The 12,463-nt window shown below is 33.7% G+C and overlaps 1 protein-coding gene across 2 annotated transcripts; it reads right to left on the reverse strand.

The window, feature by feature from the left end:
* Positions 1 to 566: 566 nt before the first annotated feature.
* Positions 567 to 11,975, reverse strand: LOC143532200 (uncharacterized). 2 transcript variants are annotated; one of them, XM_077027313.1, is made up of 18 exons: positions 11,648 to 11,975; positions 11,225 to 11,470; positions 10,906 to 11,096; positions 10,657 to 10,813; positions 10,061 to 10,198; positions 9,801 to 9,984; positions 9,010 to 9,155; positions 8,232 to 8,408; positions 7,482 to 7,592; positions 6,685 to 6,804; positions 6,297 to 6,453; positions 5,051 to 5,214; positions 4,867 to 4,953; positions 4,103 to 4,431; positions 3,403 to 3,451; positions 3,173 to 3,312; positions 1,987 to 2,239; positions 567 to 1,010 (listed from the first exon to the last, which is right to left on the reverse strand). In XM_077027313.1, exons 1-18 carry the CDS (start codon positions 11,933 to 11,935, stop codon positions 681 to 683), a joined length of 3,267 nt encoding a protein of 1,088 aa, XP_076883428.1. In that variant the 5' UTR covers positions 11,936 to 11,975; the 3' UTR covers positions 567 to 680. The 2 variants fall into 2 exon arrangements, with proteins under 2 accessions (XP_076883428.1, XP_076883429.1); XM_077027314.1 differs by having other exon boundaries at positions 11,225 to 11,465; positions 11,648 to 11,775.
* Positions 11,976 to 12,463: the final 488 nt, after the last annotated feature.

A 12,463-nucleotide genomic window follows, 5' to 3' on the forward strand; every position in this document is an offset into this window, starting at 1 on the left:
TAACCCAAACTGGCATTTGATTTTTGGTTTTGGGTATGCATAATATTTTGTAGCTGTTGCAGTATAGCTATCTTATAATGAAAAACTTTCAACACCGATCAATTCCCCACCCCCCCCCCCCCCCAAAAAAAAATTGTAACCCATACCGAGACAGGGCTTGGTCCTTCTATTATGTTTTTCTTCTTCATTTTTGTAGCGTTCAAACCACACAAGCAGGCCATACCATTTCAGGCAGATCCAGCCAACCTAGTCACTAAGAATCCTATATATTAAAGGTTCCACCATCATTGTAGTAAGTAGTTCAGATATATTATTTATTCCATTCTCTTTTACAGGTTTGTTGTTTATCAAAACCTTAGTTAACCGTTCAGCCTAGATTATTGTTATCAAACCCGCCCAACCAGACCGTGAATACCGACTACAGCAACTTTGGTATGTCGTTTTTCATTAGTTGTTCAACCTAGACATTTTTATCAAACCCATCAAACCGAACCATGAACACCAGTTATAGCAGCTCAAAAACTCATACACACGCATACAATCGTTTTTTTTACTTTTCTAAACCCAAAGAAAAAATATCTGAACCATCAAAATTCAGGACCAAATCCAATCAAAACCATAATACAACTCACTATCCTAAACAAACAATATCAGATCTAAATCATACATAACGCCATTCCTCAGTGTCGATGAGAATGCTTTCTACTACTATAATACACCTCCCCGCTCCTTCGGTTTCTTCTTTCTAAAACTCTGAATAATAATGATACCACCCCTATGGCAGCCATTGCATAGAAAGCTTTATAAGGAGCCAAATCTAAACCCGAAAGATAGCAACAATACCCGCCAATCAAATACACAAACCCTTGTCTTATTTCATAACCTCTCATTCCCGGTATCTGAAAGAACACATTAAACTCAGGTTTCGAGTCACATATACCATGTAAAACGATGCCCATGCAGAGCACGGAATCCAAGAACCATGGGAAGTTGTGGCCCATGCTTAGCCTCTGCAAATATTAAAAGTTTTGATAAGAAATGATTAAAGTTGACCATGTTTGACCTTGATATCTATATATTGCATGGTGCATATGTTGACGTGATGTGCTAATTGTGTAAAACCAATTGTATAAAACCAATGACATGGCCTCACGCCAGCTATTTTACACAATGGGTACCAAGTCATTGATTTATACAATCAGGATGTCGCGTCGGCTAATTCGAACAATTATCATGCCACGTCAGCATATGCAATCATATTACGGGTTGCAGACTTGCAGGTAAATTTTTAAAAGATTTCACGACATTGAAACTTATGTGGTTAAACCTCTTAAAAAGGGTAGCGGTTAATGGGTCAAAAGAGCAAGATAAAATTTAAAAAAAAAGCTAAAAAAACTCGTCAAAACAGTTTTATTTAACCCATAAAATATCAAAATCATTTTACTCAAGATATAAGATAATTATTAAATAAAATAACGTTTAATCATATTTGACACACTGATATAGTCATACAAATTGTAAGTTTTGAACAAAAAGTGTTTCCTGCAGATCCAACCATCATGAAAATAGTAAAACACAGTCATAATCACACCAACTATTTATAAAATCAAAAATTTTGTACAAAGAGTGTTTCTGAACTTCTAGTCAACCCAACCCGTGAAAAAACAATATAGCTTTAATTTAGAGTAAATCACACATTTCATCCTTCAGGCATACAACAAATCTTTTCATCCTGAAAATAAGGAAATAACTGCAATTGTCTTTTATGTAGAAAATTGTTTACACGTTTCGCTTTCCACCAACGGTAGTTCGATTTTTCTTTTAAGTCTAGTCATGTGCACCGGACATAAGGGCGATATGGTCAATTTACTTTTCTTAATTGAAAGAAACTAAAGAACGAAAAGTATTTTGTGTTAACCCAGCCCATATAAAAAATTATCTTGGTTGACCGGAACACGTGAAGGAAGTGGGAATCATTTACTTTACCTCCAACCAAGAGATGAGTGACGGAAGAAACATTAACAGAGTAAGAAGATGAAGGATTAGCAAGCCGTGGCTGTGATGGAATATCTCTAATTGTGTGTCACCATAACTTCTTGCAGAGTCCGGGGTACTTGAACCACTCTCATCCACAGGTAATCCCTCCTCCGATCCGTTATTTTTTAAATTGGATGATTTCCCGCCATTTCCAAACCCATATAAATCTTCACTACGGGCCTTGCTGGATGCTGTAAAATAACTATAACAGAAAAAGAATGTTTTAAGGTGTAAAATAATTAATACTAAAGGCAACAAGATGCGGGGTCGGGCTCGTTGGTAACGTAAAACGCTTTATTATGATAATATAGTTGTAATTGTATATAACGCACTAGCTTGTTTTAAAAACAGACAAAAGTGTTGCGTGTCAAACTGATTTGACCCATTTCAACTCATACAAAAATTACTCTTTTTTGACTGGTTACAGCCCATCATTTAACACACACCGAATATCAAATAACAAAAATAATAAGTCTATTTGGGTAATGCATATCTCTAGCGGGTCAAAAGTACAGGTGTGCAAAAAAATAAACCGAAAAACCTGAAATCAGAACCGTCTCCGTAACCAAAAATCTGAACTGAATTGTGAATTTGGTTTTCGGTTCCTAACCATACAAATGTGAATTTGGTTATCGGTTCCACAAATCTTGCGTATACGGATAACGGAAGCGTAATAGAATAAAAACGGTTAAACCGGATAATCAAACTGAATGAACCGAATACATCGGTTGAGTTTGGTTTGGTTACACACATTTCTAATGCGGACCGGTTTGGTTTTTGGTTAAGGCCAAAATAATTCAAAACCAAATAACCAGAAATCCAAACCAAGTAAACCGAATACATTGGTTTATATCAATTCAGTTACACATTTCTAACTCAGATCAATTCAGTTTTCGGTTGGCGCCAAAAAAAAAAATCAAAACTGAATAACCCGATATCTGAACCGATGAACACCCCAAGTCAAAAGGGCCAAAATGAAAAACTTTTGTTTAAAGAAAATGATACAGAATGGGTCATGCGGGCCAAAAGTTGCCCAAACGATACAAACTCCTAAAACACGTTATTCAAACTAACACATTTTTACTAGTTGGCCAACCCGCCCTTAGTTAACAGGAACAGAAGTTACGAATATTACCTGCACAATGCATGGTGACAACACATGATGTGTGAGAATACAATAATAAGGAGACCTAAAGCTGGATGAACAAAACAGACCAAAGCTATAGCAAACAATGATGTAGCCAGTGATGGATTGGTATTTATGACCCTCATCACCTGTCACACATTCAGAATAATTAGTTAAATGCTTTATTGATGGTAAAGCTAAAGCAATATCTGGACCGCTAGAAACCAAATAATAACTACCTTAAATGAGAAAAAACTATTGGAGGAATCAACAATCCACCATCTCCACCTGCAAGAGTATACATGAAATAAGTCGATTTGGGTTATCTTCATCTTTAGCAGATCATTTGCACCTTTGGCTTAGCCATGACACATAAGGCAGTTATTTAATTGCGTACCCTACTCTCTTTCTAATTCCCAAAGTCTCAATATGCTTGTACAAGTGAATTTTGCAATTTTGACAGTGTCAACTTAACACCCATGTGGGAGTGTGCAAATACATAGTGTGTGTGTGTGTGTGTGTGTGTGTGATAGGGTTCTACACAGATGACATGTTTTGCAAGAACAAAAAGAACATTCATTTTTTCAATTTAAAAAATTGAAATAAAATACAAAAAGAAATACATAAACAAAATACATTTATTTATAGAACTTACAATGTGTTGATTATGGTATCATGTGTAGGTAAATGTTTAAAAGTGAAAAAGAACACATGAACAGATTAGTTTAATGATTTTATTTATTTATTATTATTTTTTTTGTGTGTATATAACATAGACATAAGTATGTAAGAAGTAGAAGTTTTTAAAAATTAAAAATATTAGCAATTAATAGAATAAATTTAAACGATTTAGGTTTGCTCTTTTTTTCTCGTAACAATTTAGTCTTTAGTAATTAACATCTCCATGTATATATGGGGGGGTGAGAGAGAGAGACTGACCTTGTCTTAAAGAAGACATGAACTCTGGCAACTGAATGAGAGAGTACTAGGGTAGTTACTATCAAAATAACAATGGTCCCATTTGCTATTAGATAGCAAATCATTGAGACAACAAAGAAACTACCGACCGAAGGAAATGACTTTGCATCTAGACAAGAGTAAAGCAAAGCAATAAGAGTAGGTGAAACAGCAAGTAGAAGAAATGGCATTGGCACTCCTAGATTTGACTCTACTGCAGACAGCAACGAAGGAACAGGTAAATCAAGCTCCCATGCATTTGCTTGTCTCATTAGAGCAAAATATACTACAGCAAGTGAGAAACCAATAATCTGCATCACAAAAGAAATAATTATACTATGTATTAATTTCATAATTATACTATGTATTAATTTCATATATACCCTTACAAACTTGAAAAATATCATATATACCAAACTTTAATTAATCTTATTTAATGACTGCTCTACCCCTTTCCGTTATGTTTGTTTAAACCTTGTTTTTTATTTGGATTTGAATCGGCATCGACACTAAGCAAGAAGGACATATATGAAATCTTAAAATTAAAAAAATGGGTAAATAAGAAAATTGAAGTTAAAAATGGACATATATGAAATTTTAAAGTTTTAGAAAAATAGGGGTACAATGGCCGTTTATTATGTTGTACTTAAGGAATTGGTTATATTTGATATGTTAATTACTTTGTAGTTCCAAGTTTATAGGGTTATATTATGCAAATAACATTTAAATATGACTTATAAAATTACCTGGGAGTTGTATAAAAGAACAAATCTTCGACCAGCAGAGGTTATAGAAACAGCAGCACTAGTTTTATAAGAACAATGTGGATCAACCTGGCATATAAATAACCCCTTTAGAATAAAACTTGAAAAGTTGTTTAATTAAATAAACGGCTACAGGATACTATATACATATGACGTGTCAACCTACCAGCAACAAAACATTGGTCTGCTCGGATCCTTGAGTTGAGGTCCAAAGTGCAGGTGATGAGTCCACTTCAACTGTACGGGAATATAAATTTGGAAAAATGTGAAGACCGGATGTCGTGTCCCGTGCAAGGGCCACAGGTGGAAAGCATCTGAGCTTGCAAAGTCCTTCAAGAAATAAAGAGTAACCATCAACACAGTTTATGAGAGAGATTAACGATTTAAACGTATTAAAAAGACGGTTATCTATTTAAGATGAGGAACTTTGAATTTTTTTCTATTTTGAGTGACCAAGTTTCAGGGGGTGTTTGGGATTGCTTATTTTCCCCTCCTTTTAACTTTTTAACTTTTGCAGAAAGGAGAAAATAGAAAAAGGTGTTTGGATAAGTGAAAAGGACTTTTGGTTTTAACTTTTCATTTAGTGTAAAAAAACTGATTTTGAGAAGTCAGGAATTTGTGACTTTTGGTGACTTTTGGGTTAAAAATGCATATGTACCCACATAAGCTAATCCAAACACTTTTTTTAGAAACTCCTTTTCAAAAGTCATAAGTTATAAAAGTCCTTTTAACCAAAAGTCCTTTTGGACTAAATAAGCAATCCCAAACACACCCTCAATGTTTTTCTATATTGGTTGGTGGGTGTTGTCAAAAATGTCATTTAGACATCAAGAGGGGTTCTGGTTAAAATATGTCATTAGGGTTGGTTAAAAAGCTTGTGGCTTGCTCAAAATCGGCTCGTTTATAAATGTGTTAAGCCCAAGCCAAGAAAAGCTCTCTCTTTTGGCTCGTTTAAATTAAAGCATTAATTTAAATAGATATAATTTTAACCCAAAATTATAGCCCAGATTTTACATAAGCACAAACTTTTGCATTGAGCTTGGATAAACAAGCTGAGCCAAGCTGTCTCATTTAACTTCGAGCCCAACCTGGCTCGGCTCACTTACATCCCTATATGTCAAATCATGTCTTGTTTGTCCATATTCTATTCATAAATAAAGAGTTAGTTATGATTAAAACAATATTGTTACCACAATAATATATTGTGACAAGCATTTTAGTAGGTTGTATGCATTAAGTAAGAGTTTGTGCAGCCTTCAACCTGTTCAACCCTGTTAACTTTTAGCTAAAAAAAATTACTTGATCCGTTTGAGATACACTAAACAAATCCAAACACTTAATGGATCTGTATTGCCACATGTAACCTATAGCAAAAAAAACAGTACAAAAATAAGCAAGAAAAGAATTCTTACTGCCATTATCCATATCTCCAGATTCTTCAACAGGAAGTCCAGATTTTTTTATCCCACAGCCTGTAGTTACCAGAGACAAAGTAGCAGGCAAAAGCCCTAAGCTGATACTGAATGTAAAATTCATTACAATGGGATGATCTTCCTTAATGAACATGTCCTGCGACATTTTAATTCCAGCGGGTCCCATTTCTACATATCAGTATATCACAAAGCAATGACAGATGAATAATGCCTCCTAAGAGACAGTTGCGTGTATTTAGAAGATGAAACAAAAGGAGTTAAGAGCCCGGAGTAATGGCTTTGGCTAATAAAAATGGGTTGTCTTCGATTTTGTTTGTTATTTAATTCATGCAATGTATAATTGTATATACTTGTAGAAAATACTAACCTTATGAGAATACATAGACTGAAGCAACGATTTAGGCGAAAACTTTTTACGCCCTTCCTCTGGGTTGAAAAATTGTCCAACCGCCATTGAAGCTGCAGGTGGAGGTCTCCCTGAAACAGTCTTTATACATACATTAACTGTCAGTTGCTTGCTTTATAGAAAATATGTGAGCGATTATATATTTTCCAATATAAAGCATTGGCATGGTGAGATCGTATTGAACAATTAAAAGGTATTTTAATCCCATACTAATTGGGCATGCTAAAATGAAACTCGTAATTCAACAAGAGATGAAACAATCAAGACTCAGTCTAAAGAAATACAATAAAAAACTCTTTACAGTAAATATGAATGCAAACAAAGTTAATTTCCAATAGATGATTACTTGCCCGCATGATATCCAAACGCATGTTACATTAGTGATAAACAATGCATGTCAGTCATTTTAGAGTAGAAATGATGGCATGATAAAAAAACAGAGAACTCATCATTTGAAGTTGAAAATATCATGTGAATTGCATTTTTTTCCATTATGAAACACAAATCAAATCAAGCCCATTGACCAGTCAAAACTCTAACTGTGAATCCAGTCATTCACAATAGGTCAACATTTATATTTTCGTCTCCAATAAGAAGTTGAAAGAATACTAAAAAGAATAAACTTGAAGTCGTTTTCTTTGGTGTGTTTTCATAAAAATAACACGGTTTATGTAACACAGTTCAGTTAACAAAATATTATGATATCAACTCAGGTTTGAAAATACAAAATAAAACTTGGATAATGAAGGAAATAATACCGGGCTTGGTGCAACTGAGATTGTAAGGAATCTGAAACCATGCATATCCTTAGGGTCCAACCAAAATACAGCAGATGGTGGTGGCTGTTCTGTCTGACTTCCAGGTTCAATCTACAGACAATGACGTTATAATTAGTACAGTACACTAAATTATATAATTAGATTAAATAGCTCATCAAAATGGCACTTATAGTCTTACATCATGTACAGCATAAAACTATAGATTGTCTTCCATCAAAATCACATAATTGCCTAAATCAGATGAATATAATATGTAGAGGTGGCGAGATTGGCAGGTTGGGTTGTTGGGTAACAGGTCAAAACAGGTTATTTTTAGTATGGTCAAACATGTCGGGTGGTTTGGTTGACCCATAAACATATTTGTCTACTTTTAAGATTCTTTATAGTAATCAATATGTTTATTATTATTACAATAATGATCTAAATCTTTAACAAAAATTAATTATGAGATTGTATGTATTAAGATTCTATTTTGGATGACTTTCAACGTATTTATTTGATACCGTTAGCCCGTTCCCTTTTTTAATTAACAAGTTTGTAGACCCATTTGAGATCAACCCCCGCCCAAATTAACCCGTTCAGAAGTAAATGGCTGAAACAGCCACTTTTAATATTAATATGCTTTGCAACTGAAAGTGAAAATGATTTATAGTTAATGTTTATAATAAAGCAGCAAAAAAGGATAAAAAGATTTAAAATTAAGAACATATTAGGTGAGGGTTTCAGTACCTGCCTTGGCGCTGCACCTGAAGGAATCTGAACCATTCTTGAAGTCACTTCTACAACCCTTTTGTTAAGAGGCAAATCTGAATCAGAAGTTCCTTTTTCAGGCCAAAGATGAAGTCTAATTCCATAGCAGGGAAGAAGATTTGTCACAAGAACAAAGTTGGTTCTTCCATTTGACCCCTGACAATAAACGACAAAATGTCACTAAATTAACTATTTAGCGTAATTTAAGATTTGTAGCCAGATATTAATAAATAAATGCCATTTTCCAACAGGAAAATGGATCTAGATTGCCAACTCTAGTATTAGTTATTTTTAAGAATATGTTCCATAGTTCTATGATGAGAAACTAACACCAATAATACGTCAAAGGTAGGTTCATTTTAAAGGTCGTGAATAGAACTTCTAAAAGATATAATATGTTTACAGAAATATTCGTTTTTTGTCAATATATTCATAATGCATTTATATACACATGCTCACGCATGCAGACACATGAAACACTAGCAGTACAAAAGTGATGACTGGTAAGTTTTGGTAAGTAATTCATAATAGGAGAGATATATTTATAGAAGTAATTACTTAACACGGAAGGGTGTTTATGTCCGTCCATTCATATATCAGGTGACCTAATCAACTTTAATCGACTTCCAAGTGAAGGCCAATTCATGTTTAATTGATTGGCATGTATCCAACTTGGCCAAATAATGGCATCATTATAGTTCTGTTATATATATAAACAGAGTGAACAATTATTGAAATATGTAAAGTAATGACCAACCAGTTCTTTGACGTCCAACCATCGTCTTCTGCCATCCATTGCTAAAATAGTTACTGTCGATGTCTTGATGTAAAGATCCCTTTCAAGTCCCTCAGCACTCCAATGAATTTTACTGGGACATGCGGTAATTTTCTTTTTCTCAGATCCTGTATCACCAAACAAGTGATATTTTATACTTCTCTATAATGTCAAAGTGCAAGTACCACATCAGTTGGACAGATAAAAAGTACTCAATCTTTCCAGATTAAATGAGGCTTTTAAGTTTTGGTTTTGTCTGTACTAAACTAGCATCTAGCCCTTTTATAACATGTAAGCCATATTATATATTTTATAAATGTTTAAAAAATTTAAGGACACCTCCTGCTGGCAATCATTAATGTTTGGCTATTAGCTAGATCAGATGAGTGTCATTCCAAGTTATCCACCAAATTTCACATACATTAGCTTAACTTTCGCAATAAATATATTGTTTGAAAATCTTCTTAGATGTTAATGCAAACTGCGTTTAAACATAAGTAATATTAATAGTCGACAGTGGCAATTTGCCTTCATAAAAAGGGGGGGAGTTTGTTTTATTTTTATATTTTCAGAAAAAAAAAAAAGATTCATTTGTTTGAGGTTGAGATGATAAGATCCAACTCCAACAGGATATAGAGTATAAATCTTACAGTAACCAATACAAAACATTAGCATTCATCTAAACACCAATAAGTTTTCTGGCTTTTCAACAATAAGTACTTCTTTTCTGTTTTAAAAAGAAAAGAAAAATAGAAGTATTTGTATTAATGTACCAGGAAAATTTCTCTCTTTCTTCAAAGGATGAAGTGGCAACTGCTGATGATAATCAGATTGCTTCAATAAACTTCCTGGCATTCCACTTTGAAGCATTTTTGTAAATATTGTTAGTCTTTTCCTTGTGCCAGAAACTGGGTGACCCGTTTCAGGGTCTACCAAACTAAGAAGAGTATGTGAAACCTAAAACTCATTCATCAGATCAGACCCGTTTATGATATAATGATTTGAAAAAATATAAACAAAATGTAAGACTCACTTGCACAACGAGTTGATTACACCACAAGATAACCTGGTGCTCCATTGATAGCCATACATTCTTTGCTCCCATGCTACTAATCATAAAACCATTAGTAGATGGCACGATACCATCAACAGATTCCAGCTTTGTTCTTATCTACATTGAGAAAACCTAAAAAAATAAATCATGCTGCAAGCCTAATGGTCAATAACATTACAAGTATGTCAATTCACAGATAGCACACAAGTAAATTGTTTATCTTTTCTCGTATTTGTAAGGGTGTAAAAATATTTCAAGTTTGTAAGAATTAGAAACGAGTAAAGATTTCAAACTCATAGGCGTAAAGAAATGATATAAAAAAGAAACCCCACGCTTGCAAACTCATAATAAATAATTATCAGGATATTCCCCAATTGAAAAGGTCCACACTGATAAGGTGGAGAGATTTAAGCAATTTCTACAATGTGTGTAGTTTTAACAGGATTCTCCATATTTTTGTAAGTTCGTGTTCGCTAATTGATTGGATTGCAACCTTTGTATGCTTATAATGAAGCTTGGAACTAATATCACATAAATCAAAATAGACAAACGAATTTAACAAAACAAATAATCACCTGGTGATCATTACTACCACCAGAAATGGAAATAACAATCACTCTAGATAACTGAGGAGCTGTTCTTGAGGTTTGGACCTCATAACCCTTTCTCCATTTCTGATTTATGGATTCATAATAGTGACCCAATGATGGTTGCAGTGCTATAGGAGGTGATCTGGAACAAAATTATACAAAAATTACAGTACAATTATGACACTGTCAGATGCATGAAAACTAAAAAACACCAATACAAGTAATAAAACTTACTGATGTGGAGCTGCTAGTGTAAGAATAGTTTCAACTGCTGATGTTCTCAAATTAGGGTGCACAACTGCAGCTCTTGCAACAAAACCACCCATAGAGTGACCAACCAATATGACGCTGTTGGGCAGACTACTAGATTCAACAGCACCGTCTTTTATTCGAGCATCTTGATATTCTTTATATTGATCCAGAATCTACAAGCAGAAGCGGTTGTTTGAAACTTATTCTCAGAAGAACATTATATATGATATGTTTCTCAGCCTGTTTCAAAATTCAAATAACTAATTATAGGTGTTTTATGCAAAGATAGTAAAACTGATACCCTATGAATGGCATATACTACATATTCTGTGTGTTCTTCGAGTATTTGACCATCCATTGCAGAATGTTCACCTTCGAGGTCAACTGCAAACCAGTCAAGCCTGCGTTTATATAGGTTGAAAGGTGGAATGTTTGTTTCATCCATCTCTTCTCCCTCCTCAAACGTTAACGAAGCTTCTTGGTACAACATAGATTCAGGTGGTCCACCTTGAAATGCCCTATCAGATTCTGCTGCTAATGACCTGACCTGTAAATAGTTTAGAATAATAATGCATGTTAGGTATCTTGAAGATAGGTGGTTAAATGATAAATGTACATCATAAACGATATACAAGAATTTTATATCGGTTTTGTTGTTGAAACTTGAAAAGCAATCGACAGAGTGCTTTATATCAATGACAAACCAGAAGAAACATAAATTCACCTGTTTGTAGCTACCTCCATTGCCAGGGATGAAAAGAACAGGAACTCCACTAAGTTGTTTAAGATGCTCTTTAAAATCAATTTGTTTCCATCCTTCATGATACAAATACAGTCCATACTTCGAAGAAGACAAACTTTTTGTAGCTGATATTGGAATGTAGGTTGGGTACATGTATGTCATGGTACAACCATTCGAAATCGGTTTCAACAAATCATATATAGCAACCAGAACAATCCCAATAGACAGAACTACTACTGTTACTAATCTAAATTTAGCCTTGAATTCCATCTTTTGGAATGACAGCAAGAAAACCCTCCCTTAAACTTGCATCCTTCAATAACAACCAAACAAAATTAATAAAATACCAAATCATCAATAGATCATGTCTATTATAAAATATAAACAATATAAATCTGTTTCTGAAGTTCTTGCATTCAATCTTACTACCACCTCTGTATAATATTTTTAAACCTATATTGAGTACCAGTAGATCAAGAACAACCAAACAAAATTAATAGAATATCAAATCATCAATGCATATGTCTGTTATAAACAATATAAATCTGTTTCTGAACTTCTTGTATCCAATCTTACTATCACCTCTGTATAATATTTTAAAACCTAAATTGAGTATCAGTAGATCAAGGACAATGTAAAAAAATTAATAAAATACCAAATCATCAATATATCATGTTTATTATAAACAATATAAATCTATTTCTAAACTTTTGTATTGAATTTTACTATCACCTCTGAATAATATTCTTAAGCCTATATTGAGTACCAGTAGATCAAGGACAAGCAAACAAAATTGAT

The sequence above is a fragment of the Bidens hawaiensis genome, unplaced genomic scaffold (assembly GCF_021521415.1).
Source record: "Bidens hawaiensis isolate Kalapana, Puna unplaced genomic scaffold, B.hawaiensis_p1.1 tig00009385_1, whole genome shotgun sequence".
NCBI lineage: Eukaryota > Viridiplantae > Streptophyta > Magnoliopsida > Asterales > Asteraceae > Bidens > Bidens hawaiensis.

Excerpts from the sequence above, each read along its gene's own strand:
- LOC143532200 (XM_077027313.1), bottom strand. The coding sequence starts at position 11,935 with ATGGAATTCAAGGCTAAATTTAGATTAGTAACAGTAGTAGTTCTGTCT. Across the intron at positions 9,985-10,060 it reads GTAATCAACTCGTTGTGCAA|GTTTCACATACTCTTCTTAG; the intron begins GTGAGTCTTACA and ends AATGAGTTTTAG. Across the intron at positions 2,240-3,172 it reads TGTCACCATGCATTGTGCAG|TTATTTTACAGCATCCAGCA; the intron begins GTAATATTCGTA and ends TTTCTGTTATAG.